Below are 16,797 nucleotides of genomic sequence, written 5' to 3' on the forward strand. Positions count from 1 at the left end.
TGTTGCCCGCCTGGAGCAGCCTTTCCTCGGCTAGTCGTTCTGACATTTGCCGCTGACTCTGATGTCTCTGTAGTGTCAATTCGTCTTGTGTAGCCCTAACAGGCAATCTTTGGTCTTGTGAATCTATAATTCGTTCCCTGGCCAATCGTTTTGGCTGAGGGCTAAGTGAAGTTTCATATATTTAGGCAATTTAACTTTACCGTTGTAACGTTAGACTAGCACTGAATTTGTACCTTCTTGTACCTTTTACTTATACTTTTATTATGGGTATTTTTGATAAAACTGAAATTTAACAAAAAGAGATAGGGTTGAGTTTTGTCATTTTTATTTTATTACAAGAATATCACTGCAATGTTGTTTATTGTATTAACATTTGTACTAGGGCTGCAACTAACGATTATTTTGATAACCGATTAATCGGACGATTATTTTTTCGATTAATCGGATAAAAGTTTTTAGAACATTTAATTTGATTGTTTGTTTATTATAACTAAATAAAAACCTCAATCAGGGTATTTATGTGTAAAAGTGTACTTTAAAAAGTGCAAAAGCCACACATTGAGTTTTACTAATATAATCTTTATTTTTTACATGTTAAACCTTAATATATTGATAAATTAAAGATAGAAAGACTGAAAACAAGCATGTGAACGTAGCAGAGCCGCAGTAGATTGCGTTTGAAAAACAATTAAAACTTAATAATAGACAAATGCTATAAAAAGAGAATGGAATGGAGGTACGCAGCAAGCTAACAGGCTTGATTAAAAGGACAGGAAAAATGATGCTTTAGTAGTGCACAAGCATTCGCTGAAAACCACTGACTACAGTGACTAAAAAAAAATGTTTTACTGCTGCTGTTATTAACTGCCTTTATATTTAGTGCATATTTAGTGCTTCTCTTTGTAAACACCGTTTTAATTTCTTTGGTAGCGCTAGTTTAATCCATAACTTATGTTGCGAGTGAACTGATTGCGCAACCTGATGCTCGAGACAAAATAGATCTAGTGTGGCTGTCCCGAAGTTAGTAAACAAAGCTGTTTACACAGTAGCATTGTTTTCTCAGATCAGATAGCTATCTGATCGTGAAAAGACCAGGTATAAATGCCCTCCGAAACGCATTCTAGACGGATTTGAATCTGATCGCTCAAACCGCTTCAGGAGGAGATCTGAGACTCATTCCAGACGAAACTGGACAAGTGTAAATGCATCTGGTTGTTGAAACCACATGTAAATTTTACTCCTCCCAAAAATGCTAAAAAATAAACATGCAAGAGCGTGTTATATAGGCTATATGTTATTATGTAAAAATATTTTAGCCAGATATGACGACGCTACTGCAACACGCATCACCGCAGATGAGAAGCTGAACATCTATTTATTCGTTTATTTATTTATTTATATATTTGTTGGTTAATTTGTTCGATTAGTTTTATCTTCATCGAGCTTACTCCACTGCCGCCGCTGAGTAAAAACCTCCGGTGGCTCATTACTGCCACACTTTGGTCACCGCAGATTTAAAATATTTATGAAATGAGCCGCTTACGGCAAATAAAAGTTATTTAGCAACTAATCGATGACTAAATTAGTTGACAACTATTTTAATAATTGATTTTAATCGATTAAATCGATTAGTTTCAGCCCTAATTTGTACAAATGCACATGTTGCCTGGAATATGTTAATAGTATTAAAATGTAAACGAAAAGATGCAGGGGTTTTATATTTCATTTTGTTATAAATAGGCTAACGTTATACATGCAGTGAATAATAATCAATAGGCCTACGCATTGCCTGAACCACATTTGTGTGCCTATAGACCTTATGCACCAGAGAAACCAGGGCGCCGCCATCTTAGGAATATTGTCTTTGAACTTCCGTTTTTGCGTTCGCTCTGTATATTTCTATGGCATCGCTGTCCGGGAGTAATTGGCTGGTGAAGTTGATTTACTTATTGTAGAGTTAACGAAAGTTATCATGAGCATTGTAATGTTTATCATAAGCATTGTAAAGCATATGTCTTAACAAATGGACCTTGGAATTTTTTTAAACGAGCCGTTCATTCATAACTATGCAAGATCGCTGTGAAAATACAGACCGGAAATCAAAAGATAACGAGCTCAGCGCTGAAAAGGGGCGTGGCTACATAAGGTCTATAATGTTTAAAATTTATTTAAATGAAAACGAAAAGAGGCAGAGTGGTGTTTTATAACACATTCTGTTTTATTGTGTACAGAATAGTACATACAGAGATAACCGGAGTAGCAGAGCGAGCTGAGTGACGCTTTCAAGAACGCACGGTTCCATTTAGTTATAATTACGCGTCCTCGGGAGTCCTTCGCCTGAGTCGGACCACTTTTTTCAGGATCGATCCGATACCAAAAATTCTGAGTATTGACCGATACCAATGCCGATCCGATACAACACAGTTTTTTTTTTAAATCAAGTAGAATTTATATAACTCTCCTTGTGTTGAACTGATAATCACTCTTTTGTGTGTTAAACACAATCTACTTAATACATATCATACATGATCATAATCTTTGACAAAAATGCTATTATAAACTAGATTAGTGCATAATTCAGCAGTAAAATTTAGTCTAGAAAAAACATGAGTCCACAATAATTGCATAAAATCTGGACATATAGTGAAAAAAACAAATGAGAGACAATAAGTGTAGCACTAAATCTGGTAAAACGTTACACATTGCTCTTTGTATTGTTGTAAAATACATTCATGAAAAACAAGATAACAATAATCAAAAAGATAAATTATTTTATATATAGCTATGGGCTGCTATACAATTGAGGCATGTTTTGAATGTATAGCACAACTGTTTAATGGGGCTGCAACATATGATGAACAGAACAAGAAAAGCTATTAATAATCTTTCATTGCGTCACTGTATTATGAAATGAAAGGCTGCAATACAGTGCGGCACAAAGCGTTTATGCGCATCCCGAGCGCAGAATGATGTGCTTTAACCAACACGAAGTCACAGTGCGTCGAGTCCGCATTGAAAAGTTCAAAGCACAAACGAAAGACATATTGATGCATAGTGTATTACAGTATCTATCAATGCAATAGTTTATTGAGCCTTTTTTTTTAACAGTTTTAAATTTCAGTTACTGTGCGTGTGAAGCACAGTTATAGTGCTCTGACTCTACTCTAGGGTTGTGATTTAACAGACACCCGGTAGAAAGTTACATGATTAAGTTACAGCAATACAGTCCAGCAAGATAAAGTCATTTTATGCGAAACTATAGACCTTTATCTACAGATCAAGTATAATAATAGTAACATTGAATCATCTTGGAGAGGGTTTCATCATGTTGACTGTCGTAACCGAAAGCGACGCGCTGTTTGAATGCTAAATGGAGAATGATTGACAGCCGCAGCGGAGGGAAAAGTTTACGTGAGCTTGAATTTAATTACTTAAATGTTCATTTCTATCTCACATTATACTATAATGGCTTCAGAACACTTGTAATATAGTGCACGAAAACTTTATGGTGCTTTATAATGTTTTTGTGGCTTTTGTGGGGCTTACCCGATACCCGATCGATCCAGCTAAAATGTCAGTATCGGATCGGTGCATCCCTAGTTTACCATGTCGCTTTCTTTTCGCGCGAAAATGACGTCGATCAAGTAGGGTACTGTTGCCGGTGGAAACGCTAGCCGGATCATGGTTTACCGACCGAACCATACTGTACTGTACCGTACCGTACCGCTCAGTGGAAACGAGCCATTAGTCATCATCATCATTCTGTTTCTTTGACATTATAGAAACTTGTGTTGTGCATGGGTCAAAAAGTTTTGACCTACAGTCCCTCTAATGTTTTTCCCTGTACAGTCAGCAGAAGCCAGTGGAGCATCCTCCTCTCAGCCATTACCTCAGACAGCTAAAGCACCACCGCAGCACCCTGTGCTTGTAGCTGCCAATCAAGCTGCCGTGATCAGTGCTGCCAAGAGCGCTAGCTCTGCCGCCAACACAGCAAAGAGTTCTGCCTCTGGCACTGGGGCCGTAGTCACAGTTGCCAAGACCGTCAACATGCCTCTTATCAGTCTGTCAAAGGGGGCGGGGTCAACTGTAGTGGGCGGGTCCAAAAGCTCCAGCCCTTCATTGGTCACTGCAACGCCACTGATTGGGGGAGGAACTTTCAGTGGGAAAACTGCTACTGCCATCTCAGGTAACCAGTCATTTGCTGTCCAGAGTTGCCATATATTTTGTCCTTAGGGTGCGGTCACATTTACCATTGTTCAGGAATCCAAATAATCTGGAATTTTGTGTAAGGACAAAAGATTTCCCCACACAGATTTAGTTATGGGTTGAAGTTGCAAATTTGCAGCATTGACCAACAGAAAGCTGCTTGGTTTGAAAGTGACTGATTTGTGAGCTGGCCTTCATACCTCACTGCATTATTGACAATAGAGAACAGACCTTTTTTGCCCATAAAATTTCGCTAATATGATCAACACCTTTAGAATGGCAAACCGCTAAAGCTCCCACAGACTCTCACAGATCACAAATGTAATTAAATGAAATGTAATCTGATGACTGAATGGCCTTGACTATTAGCTTCAGAAGTGAAATAAATCTTTCTCAACACTGACTTAGGGGTCAAAGTCTTATAACTTCATACGTCACAGTAACTTTATCATGATTAATGAATGGAAAAATTAAAATTGGTTGACATATAAAAAAAAAACACATTAGAGCACATATTTTTTTCAGATTATTTTTTACATTTTTTGGTCACCGTTTTGTGTTCACCATGATTCTCTTCACTTGCAGGAATGTTGAAGTTGCACCCAGCTCAGTCCAGTTCCCAGCAAACAGTTCTCACCATCCCATCCAATCAGCTGAAGCAGCTGAGTGTGGGCAGTGGGTCCTCTGCGCTGCAGACTATCTTGATGCCTGTTGGCAAAGGTAACAGCACCCTGTTCCTCTTATACTCACACAGCCTTACTCACACTCCTGATCTCTACAGTCCTGAAGGCAGTGAGTCTGTGTAATATTGTAAAGTTAGATTATTTATTTTCAACTTCATGCTCTAGTTAACTGCTTTGACACATAAGCTCTCTTCCCAATGCTGGCAACCCAAAGATTGAAGGTTCGATTCATGATTCATCACATGAATTTTTGTTTAGCATTCATCAGCGATGACAGTAATAGGTGAACAGAGCTCCAGAGACACTCTTCTGTCAGATATGGTTTTCATTTTCTCATTTTGCGCTCTCTCTACCTGGTTGCTTTGTTTTAGATTGATCTGTGCGGCACCATGGCTGCAGAAGCTGCCTCAATTTAGTTTTTTGCATTGAATGAATACAGTACATCAGAGCAGTGAGACAGGCCATTTCCTGTAACAATATGCAAGCTGCTGTCATAGTGATAGAGTGGGATATGAGTAAAGAAAGGAGAGATTACAGCATTCAGTAATTGAGAAATGGCAGACTTGAGTGCTCTTAACATTTATGAGGGACAACAGGAACTGTATGAATCAGGACATAAAAAACACATTAATGCTACCTTAGTCATGTCAGAATGATGGTTTTTACTAAATTAGCTCTAGGGGTGGGCAATATGAACAAAATGTAACTTCACAAAATGAAAAATTATATTTCCAGATAACAATATATAGTAATTATTTAATTAATTAATTAAAAACACAATAAAACAAAGATACAAATAAATAAGCCTGGTAAAAGGTGTATTTTAAGATGTTTCAAGTAAGAAATACTACGAAAATTGAATAATGAAATGTAAAAATAAAACATTCTTCACTGTATGAATTAAATATACATTAATTATGCACTTTATTTTCCTACACTGAGGATATATTACATACCACGATATAGGAAAATATCTATTGATAGACACTATATCATCATCACCATGCAACAGATTTAGTTATATAGTACTTTATATAGTCCAGTCACCCAATCTAGTTACTAAAGTCCCCCTGTGGTCAATAATTGTATCCCTTAAAACTCATCTTTGATCACCAAAATGGCATATTTAAATGTTTTTCCTGTGGATTTTTTTTAATTCAGGCCTTAAATAGCTTGAACGTAAATACACCCTTGCTTCATGTAGTATATGTGGATCAATGAATATGCAAACGAGCCCCACCTACACTCACTCATACAGGCTTGCCTAAAATGGTAATGCAAAATCAGAATGGTAATGCATTTTATGTATCACTCTCTAAAACATCGGACACATAACTGTAATTAATATGATTAGCTTTGGCTTGACTACATTCTCAAACAGCTAATAATGTATTGGTAATGTTACATAAACCATGTTCCCGTTCGCCATCTCAGAGTCAGACAGCTGCCTTCTAAAAATCAGTGTCCTTAGAAACGCTTTGAACAACTCAGAACTTCAGTGGAGAAAGGCATATAGTTCATCATAACATTGTAATATACATCAATACATAATTCACCCGCTATATTGCTAAATGTTCCTGATTTTTCATATCAACAGAAAAATATACCGGGATAACCTGGCTTCTCTTCAGACTCCACTGCTTCAGGGCGTTCATAGTTAGTGATATGCTAAAGCATGCCCGCACATTGACTTGATTGGTTACGAGGTAGTTTGTGACGTGAGAAACACCAGTAATTTCAAACAGCGTTTTTGAGACTGTCTTTGGTTCACTGCAGTTTTTTAAGGAGAAAATACAGTGTTGACTGATGAATTTCTGAAAGCATTTTAAAAACACCACATAGACATATAAACAACATTTAAAAGCTTGGGTTAGTTCACCCCGAAAATTATAATTCTGTCAGTAATTACTCACCCTCATGTTGTTCCAACCCTGTAAGACTTTCGTTCATCTTTGGAACACAAATTAACATATTTTGATTAAATCTGAGAGCTGGCTCATTCCTTCATAGGCTGCAAGGTAATTTCATTTGCCAGCCCAGAAAAGTTATTAAAGACATTGTTAAAATAGTCCAAGAGACTACAGTGGCTCAACTTTAAATTTATCTAGTGACTAGAATACTTTTTGTGCGCAAAAAAACAAAAATAACGACTATATTCAACTATTAAATGTCTTCTGTGTGGTCCTCTGACGTGAGTTCACGAGAGCGCCACGATGCATGCGCGAGAACTGAGAAGAAGACGCAGATGGTTCTCGATGTAGTGTTTAAAATGGTTCTAAAGTGTGCATTTCCTGGATGTCCGAATCGTGAGAAACCAACGAGAAAACGTAAAAGTGCACACCAATGCCGCAAAATGAATGGCTTACCTTTCACACTTTCCCATCAAATGATCGTGAGCGTCATCTTCTCAGTTCTCACGCATGCGTTGTGGCGCTCTCGTGAACTCACGTCAGAGGACCACACAGAAGAAAATTAATAGTTGAATATAGTCGTTATTTTTGGGGGTTTTTTGCGCACAAAAAGTATTCTAGTCGCTAGATGAACTTGAGGTTGAGCCACTGTAGTCTCTTGGACTATTTTAACGATGTCTTTTCTGGGCTGGCAGATGAAATTACCTTGCAGCCTATGAAGGAGTGATCCAGCTCTCAGATTTAATCAAAAATATGTTAATTTGTGTTCGGAAGATGAACGAAAGTCTTACGGGGTTGGAACAACATGAGGGTGAGTAATTACTGACAGAATTGTCATTTTTGGGTGAACTATCCTTTTAAGGCTGCACATCATGTTGCTGCTGGTCTCCCATGATCAGAAAAATACGAAGCAATTTTTGTAGCCTTTGTAGGAATTAAAGTACCTAAAAGCAGATTACCCCAGATTTACATTTTTACATTAATGCATTTAGCAGATGCTTTTATCAAAACATGTGTTATTTGTACTGTTTGGTTTTTGGACCTTTTAATGTAATTACTGTTTTTTTGTTGTTGTTGTTTTCATTTATCCAATCTATTGTAATATTTAATATAAAAAGCCCTTCTTGGGACAGGTGTTGCGAATCAGCCTTGGCTATAAACACTATAATAACGACATGGGATTACTTCGAGAAGATATGTGCACTGTCCCTACCAAAATAAACTATAAATAAATAAATATCCAAAGCTGCCGATGATTAACAACAACGGATAATAAATTAATACTGCAAACTAATATTGTATACTTTTTGTATTATAGCTTGTCTAATAATGACCCATAAATAATAAAGTCAAAAGTTAATTTACCCTTGTGCCTCTGAATCAGTCGGGAATATCCAGAAAAGATTTTCCCTTCAGGTCTATCGGCATCCCTAAAGGAAGCTATTGATATGTAGTTAGCTGTAACATCGATACAATATCAATCACACACCTAAGGCACATTCTCTGCTTTTCATTTTGTTACAATAGCTTTGGTTAAGCTCTTCGATGGGCGAAATAGCGAGAAAGAAATATTAAATGGGTAACCAAAAATACTTTAGTGCATATTATTTAGTAATAAAAACTTCTGGATGTCCAAAATGTTCTGCTCCTGAAAAAGTATATCAATATCTGACATAGCATCTTGTTTATATTTCAAACTACCGTTCAAAAGTTTGGGGTCGGTACGATTAAAAAAAAAAAATTGAAAGTCTTTTATGCTCACCAAGACTGAATTTACTTGATCAAAAATACTGTAAAAACAAGTAATGCTGTGAAATGTTATTACCATTTAAAATAACGTTTCTATTTTAATATTTCTGTAATTTATTTGATCGTGATACATTTTTTCAGGTTTTTTTTTTATGAATAGAAAGAGAAAGAACAAAAAAACAGCATTTATTTAAAATAGTAAAGACATTTATAATGTTTCAAAAGATTTCTGTCACTTTTGATAAATGCTATGCATCCTGGCTGAATAAAAGCATTAATTTCTTTAAAAAAAAATTCAAACTTACTGATTCCAAACTTTTGAACGGTTAAGTAAACCTGTGTGTGTTTGTGTTTCAGTTGTGCAGTCTGGTGCTAAAGCATCTAGCAGCAACACAACCACGAGTGGAACTGCTTCCTCAGCATCCACAACTGTAGCTCAAGGTAAGACATATGCACACACACACACACACACACACACACACACACACACACACACACACACACACACACACACACACACACACACACACACACAGGGAGTACACACAAGGAGTTATGTGTATAGCTATTCAATCCACTGAGTTCAAACTTTTTCTTTACCTCTGTTGTGCATGTCTCGTTACAGTTAAAACTGAACCTGGTTTGGTTGGTTTCACTTGTATGACTCCAGTTCCCCAAACATCTGCCCCAGCCACTTCAACACCCACCCCTGCTTCCTTGCCGACAACCCCTACATCCACAGACACAGCTGCTATTAAAGAAGAACAGGGCATGGAATCAACACATGAACTCATCAAGTAAGGAGCGCACGCACAATTGTGTGTCACCCTGATCTGTCAGAATATCTGCGATGCACTAAAGCTTCTGTTTCTCAGAGGGGCATTGACACACATAGACTTGCACATTCATCAATTTTTTAATTGCACGTTGTCAGTAATAATACTGATGTAATTCTCAACATTTTTACATTTTCTGGCATAAATACAATTTTATTAATTACTCTATTCTAAGTTACAATGCAATTTTTCTGACCAATTCAATCTCGTAACTATTGAGTAAAACGCAATAGAAAGATATGTTCTCTATTTATTGTCTTTTTTATTTTGCAGTGCCTAGACTTCAATCTAGTTTGCGAACTCACAATTAAAATAATAATCAAAAAAGCAAATGTGTTGCTATGGTGCGCCACTGCTGCTCAATATCAGTGCAGGAAACTCATTTTAATTTTTTGTAATGTTGAAAGCTTTTAATATTTGTGAACATTTTTGTTGAAATATTGTCAATCTCTCCCAGCACGGAACACATCGAAACCATGACACAACTTCTGACAGTCATAGTGAAGAAATTTCCTCTGATTATTCCTGAGAAAAGTAAGTTTAATTTCACAGATTTTAAAGTCAGCATGCAATAAAAATTCACCCTAGTTAATTTCTACTTGCATGTTATTCATCCATACATATACTGGTGTTCAAAAGTTTGGGTTTGGTAACTTTTTTAATAGTTTTTTTAAAAGTCTCTTATGCTCACCAAGCATTTATTTGATCAACAATACAGTAAAAACAGTAATACTGTGAAATATTAGTATCATTTAAAATAACTATTTTCTATTTCAATATATTTTAAATTTAAATTGATTGTTTTTGCAAAGCTGAATCTTTAGCATCATTACTCGCCTTTAATGTCACATGATCCTTCAGAAATCATTCTAATATGCTGATTTAGTGCTCAAGAAACATTTCTTATTATTATCAATGTTGAAAATCATTGTGCTGCTTAATATTGTGGAAACCTTGATGCAGTTTTTTCCAGGATTCTTTTGATGCTTAGAAAGTTAAAAAGAGCAGCAGTCATTTTAACTAGAATTAGATTTTTTTCTAAAAATGTAATAGTCTTTACTTTTTAAAATGTTTAACGCATCCTTGCTGAATAAATGCATTAATTTCTATAAAACAAAAAAATACTTTAAACACAAACTTTTGAACAACATTGTATGTTATGCTTTTTTTAACCTCGTAATTTTAAATCAAAACGTCATAACTCTTCCAGTGAAATGACAGATGTTTACCAGCTTGCTTCAATCATTTAGTCAACTTAAATAATGTAAATTTACCCTAAGCCAGACCAACAGAGATGTGTGTGTGTGTGTGTGTGTGTGCTTTACAGATGAGGACTCTAATCCCTTCTGCGCCACCTCTGTGGATCAGTACTACTCATGGAACATTGGCAAACGCAGAGCTGCAGAGGTACAGGAGTGTTTGTGTTTTATCTAGTCTGGGTGTATCTGTAAGCTCTGTTGGATTTTATTTACTTTGTTTCTTTCTCTCTGTGTAGTTGCAGCGAGCAGTGGCTGTGCGCCGTGTGTGTGCTGATCTGTTAGAGAGAACACCTCGGCTTCAGGCCCTCACCCCACCTAGAACTAAAGAGGTGCTCCGCTGGTGCCGTCTCCGGGGTTACACACCCCCTGACCCTGAACCCGAACCCCAGCACACAGAGGAGGACTCCATTGAGGACATACTCACACAGATCGACAGTGAACCGGGTGAGTGTGTAGCTTATGTAACGTGTGTGTGTTTTTGAACCTGTGATTGAGGTTAATTCATCATGTCCTGTGTCTCTCTCAGCTATCCAGAGCTTTGACTTACACAAGACTTGGCACAGACAATGCAGTAGTGTTCTCTCTCTCTCTTTAGTTCCCAGTGATGGCGCATTAACCTGTATAATGCTGTCAGTATTCAGAGTTGGGCTTGAATTCAGCTCTCAGAATATATAGTTCAGACATAAGCAGCTGAAATTCAGCATCAGCTCGGTTTCAATCCCTACTAAGCTTTCTACCCAGACAGCATTTTAAGACATCTTAGATACTGTATACTCCAGATGCTGTTACACACAGTTTTTGCTCCCTCATAACAATAAGATATCAAAATGATGCTGCTTTATCCCCCTTTTTCCTAACGAGCCTACTGAGTTTTAGATTATGGGAGGCACTTCCGGTTTGGGTTTAATTTACAATATATGATATATTATATATCCCATGAATAATTCACTGGAATGGACTGAGAATCTCTTGTTTTTCTCCCCAAATCTTACGTTTCTTCCAGGTTTGCTTTCACGCAGATGCTTTAAAATGTAATTGTCTCCCCTTTTCACTTCTAATCCCCATTAGCAATGTTTACTGCAATGTTTCTAAAGCAGGTAAATACAGTATTAAGGAAATCACTCTGAAATAATTATTATCACTCAATGTTCCAGTTAATGAACATTTTAGATTAAGGCAACGCGTGTTACATAATACAGACATATATTACTACAGTGATATTGAGCACGTCCGTAATATTGCTGCAGAAATAAGCAATGAAAACTTTTGGGGCTATTCATTGTCTGTTGTAGTAATTTTTTAATGCTTTTACACTGTTAAATTTCCTTTTAATATTCAATGGAATAATGTCATCTCATTGTACCCATTTAATGAAAATGCATATTATTGAGAACTTTTCGCTGTTTATTTACAGTTTAGGGAAGTTACATGGGGTGTAGGAAAAATGTGGAAAGTGAAGCTCATTTTAGCCATAATTATATGCAGCGTTTCATGCAACTTTTGCAGATAAAGCTGTTCCAGAATGCATTGCGATAAACTGATGGTGAATCGAAGAAGGAAAGTGTTGACTGAAAATTGTCACTCAAATTTTGTTCAGAGTGACTACTGATGGAGATGTTGTCCATAAGGAGTGTTCATAAATTAGTCACTAATGAGGTTTATTTTCAGTTAGCATGCTGCCTTAGAAAATATCCTGTGTTGACAGTACATGGCAAGGATACTCACCAAGGAGTCTTGTTTGTTGTATTTTTTTTTGCTGCCACCTTCGGTCTTCATTCATGTACTTTCTTAGGTTTGCCTTTTTGGAGTTGCTGTACAGAGTAAAACATCTTTGGGTTTGTAAAAGGCACTATACAAACTATTAATAATAATAATAATAAATAATTATTTGGCACTTTATAAACTATTAATAATAATAACAATTAATTATAATTAGGCACTATATAACTAATAATCATAGTAATAATAATAATAATAATAATAAATTCATATAATAAACAAGATTATATACAGACTATTATTATTAATAATTATTACTAATAATATGATATCAATAATAATTGATACAAATAATAGTATTGTTAATAAGGCACATTATAAACTATTATTTTAATAATAGTAGTAATAATAATGATAATAACAATAATTAATTATAATAATTATGCACTATATAAACTAATAATAATAATAATACACATATATAAAAGCACAATAATTATTAGGTTATATACAAACTATTATTATTAATAATTATTATAATATATTAATTCTAATAATAATTAGGCAAAATAAAAATTATATTATTGATAATATTGTTAAAAATTATAAGGCACTTCATAAACTTAGTTTTAATAGAAGTAGTGATAAATAATGACAAAATTATTATAATAATATATTACAACAATATATACTACAACAATAATAATTTTGATTAATTATATTAATTATTAGGCACTATATAAACCAATAATAATAGCAATAATAATAAATTAAAACAATAAATATTAGGTTATATACAAACTATTATTATAATATATGAATTAATTATAATAATTATTAGGCAAAATACAAATGATTATTATTGATCAAAATAATAGTATTGTTAATAAATAAATAATAATATTGTTTGGAACCGAGGCATAATGTAGGCCAAGAGTATTGTTTGTTTTTGGTGTGTTTGTGTAGCTCTACTAACTGCTTGTGAGTAGTTGCGTGCTGTTTTACACTAACGGGTTTGTGTGTGTGTGTGTGTGTGTGTGTGTTTGCTTGTTAGAGTGTAGCTCGACTCTGACGGGCTGTGAGGAGTTGTCTCAACGTCTGGAGCAACTTCAGAAGATTCTGAAGGCAGAGCCAGACGAGGAAGATAATGAGCCTCTTGACATCATCAGTGTGAAAGATATAGACGCTGCCAAGGTCAAAGTCAAACTGGAACAGGAAGAGGCCGAACAGGAACCCAAGTTTTTCTTGGGGCGTTGCCCATCTAGCCAGTTCATCAGAGACACAGCGGAGCAGGTGAGTGAGGTTGAAATTTTCTTTGACTTGTCTCTTGTGAGTTTGACTGTGTCAGACGTGTAATGATATGTGTGTGTGTGTTAGATCGGCGTCACGCTGCAGCAGGTGGAGGTGGAGAAGAACTTTTTTGCTCCTGTCGTGGAGACCATGGTTCTTAAGGTAAATGGTCTGAGATTGAGTCATTTATTTTATATAGAGAAACATACACTATGTACTTTTTGTTATTCTGTTTGTGTAAACAGAATCCACGACAAATCATCATTTATTGATTTTTTTGCTCATTCTGCTTTTGTTTGTCTTCTTTTTACTTTCTGTGAGAACAGAAAATGTTTCCTGAGAAGAACACAGTGTTCTGATTTGGAAATGCATTTTTGTAACATGTCAGTGCTGAATGTTGTCTAAATCTCTTCATAGGCTGTGGAGCAGTTTGCCAGTGAAATCCTCAGGGAATCTTTGGCAAATGCCCATGGGAAATCCCAGCAAAACAGGTCAGTGTGTCCGCCCGTATGCCAGTACAAGATTAATCAGGACAGATTGGTAAACCAGCAGGATTCAGAGTAAAAGTAGTTTTGTTCTTTTCAGAGGGAGCTTGTAGCATTATTTCTTGGTCAATTTTGATGAACTCTTGAGCATTGAACTTCATCTAATGTGATTCTATCAGGATTGTGGGAAAGTGCTTTATGATAATGTGTAATTATCAGAGCACTGAGAATAGCTCATTCAAATCTGATTTATTTGAGTTGTAGAGCAGCTAAGCCCAGCCCTGAGAGAGAGATCGGCTCGGTGCTGCTCTACTTACTCAGCACATCTGCTTTCGTTCGCATGCCCCACACACACACACACACACACTGATTGAGCAGAATATTTAATCAGGCTTTTATACATTCTTCTGTAACTTCCTTTTATAGTGTTGATCAGTCAAGCACGAACTGGTCAATGTCTCGTACATTAACAGAAAGCAGCAGTTTGACAATACTCTGAGACCACTCATTTAATGCTCAAAGTTCAATAATCCATCATAACAAGATAGCAAATGTACCGTGAATTTACTCTCTTTTTCCCATCGATGTTTCATCCCTCTCTTCGCGTCTCCACAGAACTCCGAGAGAGATATCGGCTATGGATGTGCATCAGGCCATTAGCTCTATTCCCACCTGTGATTTTCTGACTAATAGGTAATTTTGCTCTCAATATAGACTTCCCTATAGTTTATTTTTTCTCAACTATCATCAGCATCTATCATCAGTGTTCCCATGGTCTGGAACAAGCTGGAAATGTGAGGCAACTTTATTTATTCATTTTTAAATCTCTAGTACATAATCTCTGTCTCTGATAGGTACATGGGCATCATGGTGAAGGATGAAAGCCACGGTGACTGACTCTCCTCTTTGCATCTGACCACAGACGACACAGGTGGAATGTCACACATGAACTCATTCCTCTCACATAGTGTAAAGATGGAGAATGTCCGGCGCAAATTGTCCTCTGACTTTCCTGTGTCATTTTTTTAGGATGACAGCTGCGTTATATACAAGAGTACTGAGCTCAAGGGAAAGATCACCAAATGGATAGTAACGTAATCTTGACACGCTGCCTGAACAGCGTTTGTTTCGTATGGCTACATCACTCTATTTATATTTATTTTTCATGCTTTTTTCATGAGTTATGTTATATATATGTAACGTATATTAATGTAACCATCCGTATAATAACTACAGTAGTTATCTCTTCAGAAGTGAGCAGGTAGATGCTTCATGCAGCAAATCTATTAACCGCTCTTCCATGATTCTGCTTACATTGAGACCCTCAATCTCTGAAAATGAAAATCATGATCACATGACCCAGCTCTGCCGTTGACATAGAACAGTTTAACTTATGTTAGTCTTAAAGGAATAGTTCACCCCAAAATGACTATTCTGAAATTATTCACTTATCCTCATGTATTTCCAAATCTGCAACAACATTTTTAGTTCTGGGTATTACTTTAACCAGAAATGCAGACGTTAAATGAGCCATTGAACAATACAGAAAAACAATTCGTTTTTCTGTACTTTATCGAGCAGGATTTATTTGGAGAAGGTAATTACTTTTTTTGTGCAGCTTATGTGAAATCATCCTTGTTCGTTGTCTTTTTTGATTGGGTCTTAAATGATCTTATCATGTGGTTCGAAGAACTTTGGGTGGAGTTTAAATGTCCTTTTTGAGTCGCACGTCTTCACTAGTTTCACACTAGGGCAAAGAATGTCTAAGAAAAGTATTAATCATGCCGGCTTCATATGAATCTTTTTCGTACAACTAGGATTCATGAAGGATTGAACTTCAGTGAGGGTGGACGTTTTTTTTGTTTCATTTTGGGGGCATTGAGGAAAATGTGCAGATAGACAGGAGGCATTTGTGTGTTTGCTAAATCTGTTGTGTCCTCTGGTTTGGTGGGGTGTTTTGTTTTGTCATACAATTAGCCTCAGTTTCTGTGTGTGTGCTTAAAACACATCAAGAATTGTTTTGGTGTGTTTGTGTGGATGTGAGAGAATGCATTTCTGTGTGTTTATTCAGTGTTAAAGTCAGTCATTACTTGTCTAACCGAACTCCTGGATGTTTTACCTTTACATTGTGTATCAGAAAATTACTATTCTTGTATTAAAAACTAAGATGGATCCATCTGTCCTGATTTGTTCTAATCTTTTTCCATCTGCCAGTACAAATTAAATGTCACATAGCAAGCAGATTTAGCTTCAACATTTAAGCACTTTTTCTACAGAAAATGTAAAAATTGCATTGATTTTTTTTGTCACTCTTTATTTTAGGGTCTAATTCTCACTATTAACAACGACTTTTGCCTGAGTAAACTCCTAATTACTGCTCATTAATAGTTAGTAAGGTAGTTAAGTTTAGGATTAGGGATGTAGAATCTGGCCATGCAGAATAAGGCATTAATATGTGCTTTATAAGTACTAATAAACAGCTATTATCCAAGTAATACGCCTGCTAAGCAGCTATTTATTAGTATAGAACACAATAGGACCCTAAACTTAGTGTTACCTTTTTTGTGCTGCTTTAGAGAGTTTGTCTATTTAATAGACATGAAAATATCTCTTGTAAATGGTTATGCTCAGGACTTACTCAAAATTACCCTTAATCAATG

The 16,797-nt window shown here is 35.9% G+C and overlaps 1 protein-coding gene across 2 annotated transcripts in view; it reads left to right on the forward strand.

The window, feature by feature from the left end:
* The window catches only part of yeats2 (YEATS domain containing 2), a 48,137-nt gene extending 31,824 nt beyond the window's left edge, over positions 1-16,313 (forward strand). The window contains exons 20-32 of one of the 2 annotated variants that reach the window (XM_077221900.1): positions 3,850-4,186; positions 4,792-4,926; positions 8,906-8,989; positions 9,174-9,345; positions 9,842-9,918; positions 10,712-10,791; positions 10,880-11,087; positions 13,417-13,655; positions 13,740-13,814; positions 14,070-14,143; positions 14,753-14,830; positions 14,992-15,068; positions 15,167-16,313. In XM_077221900.1, the coding sequence (XP_077078015.1) occupies positions 3,850-4,186; positions 4,792-4,926; positions 8,906-8,989; positions 9,174-9,345; positions 9,842-9,918; positions 10,712-10,791; positions 10,880-11,087; positions 13,417-13,655; positions 13,740-13,814; positions 14,070-14,143; positions 14,753-14,830; positions 14,992-15,034 (1,602 nt within the window). In that variant the 3' untranslated portion in view covers positions 15,035-15,068; positions 15,167-16,313. Of the gene's footprint in view, positions 1-3,849; positions 4,187-4,791; positions 4,927-8,905; positions 8,990-9,173; positions 9,346-9,841; positions 9,919-10,711; positions 10,792-10,879; positions 11,088-13,416; positions 13,656-13,739; positions 13,815-14,069; positions 14,144-14,752; positions 14,831-14,991; positions 15,069-15,166 lie in introns of those variants that run through there. The other variant, XM_077221901.1, reaches the window with a different exon arrangement.
* Positions 16,314-16,797: the final 484 nt, after the last annotated feature.

The sequence above is a fragment of the Siphateles boraxobius genome, unplaced genomic scaffold (assembly GCF_051911475.1).
Source record: "Siphateles boraxobius isolate OS27281-9 unplaced genomic scaffold, OSU_SipBor_1 86, whole genome shotgun sequence".
Taxonomy (NCBI): domain Eukaryota; kingdom Metazoa; phylum Chordata; class Actinopteri; order Cypriniformes; family Leuciscidae; genus Siphateles; species Siphateles boraxobius.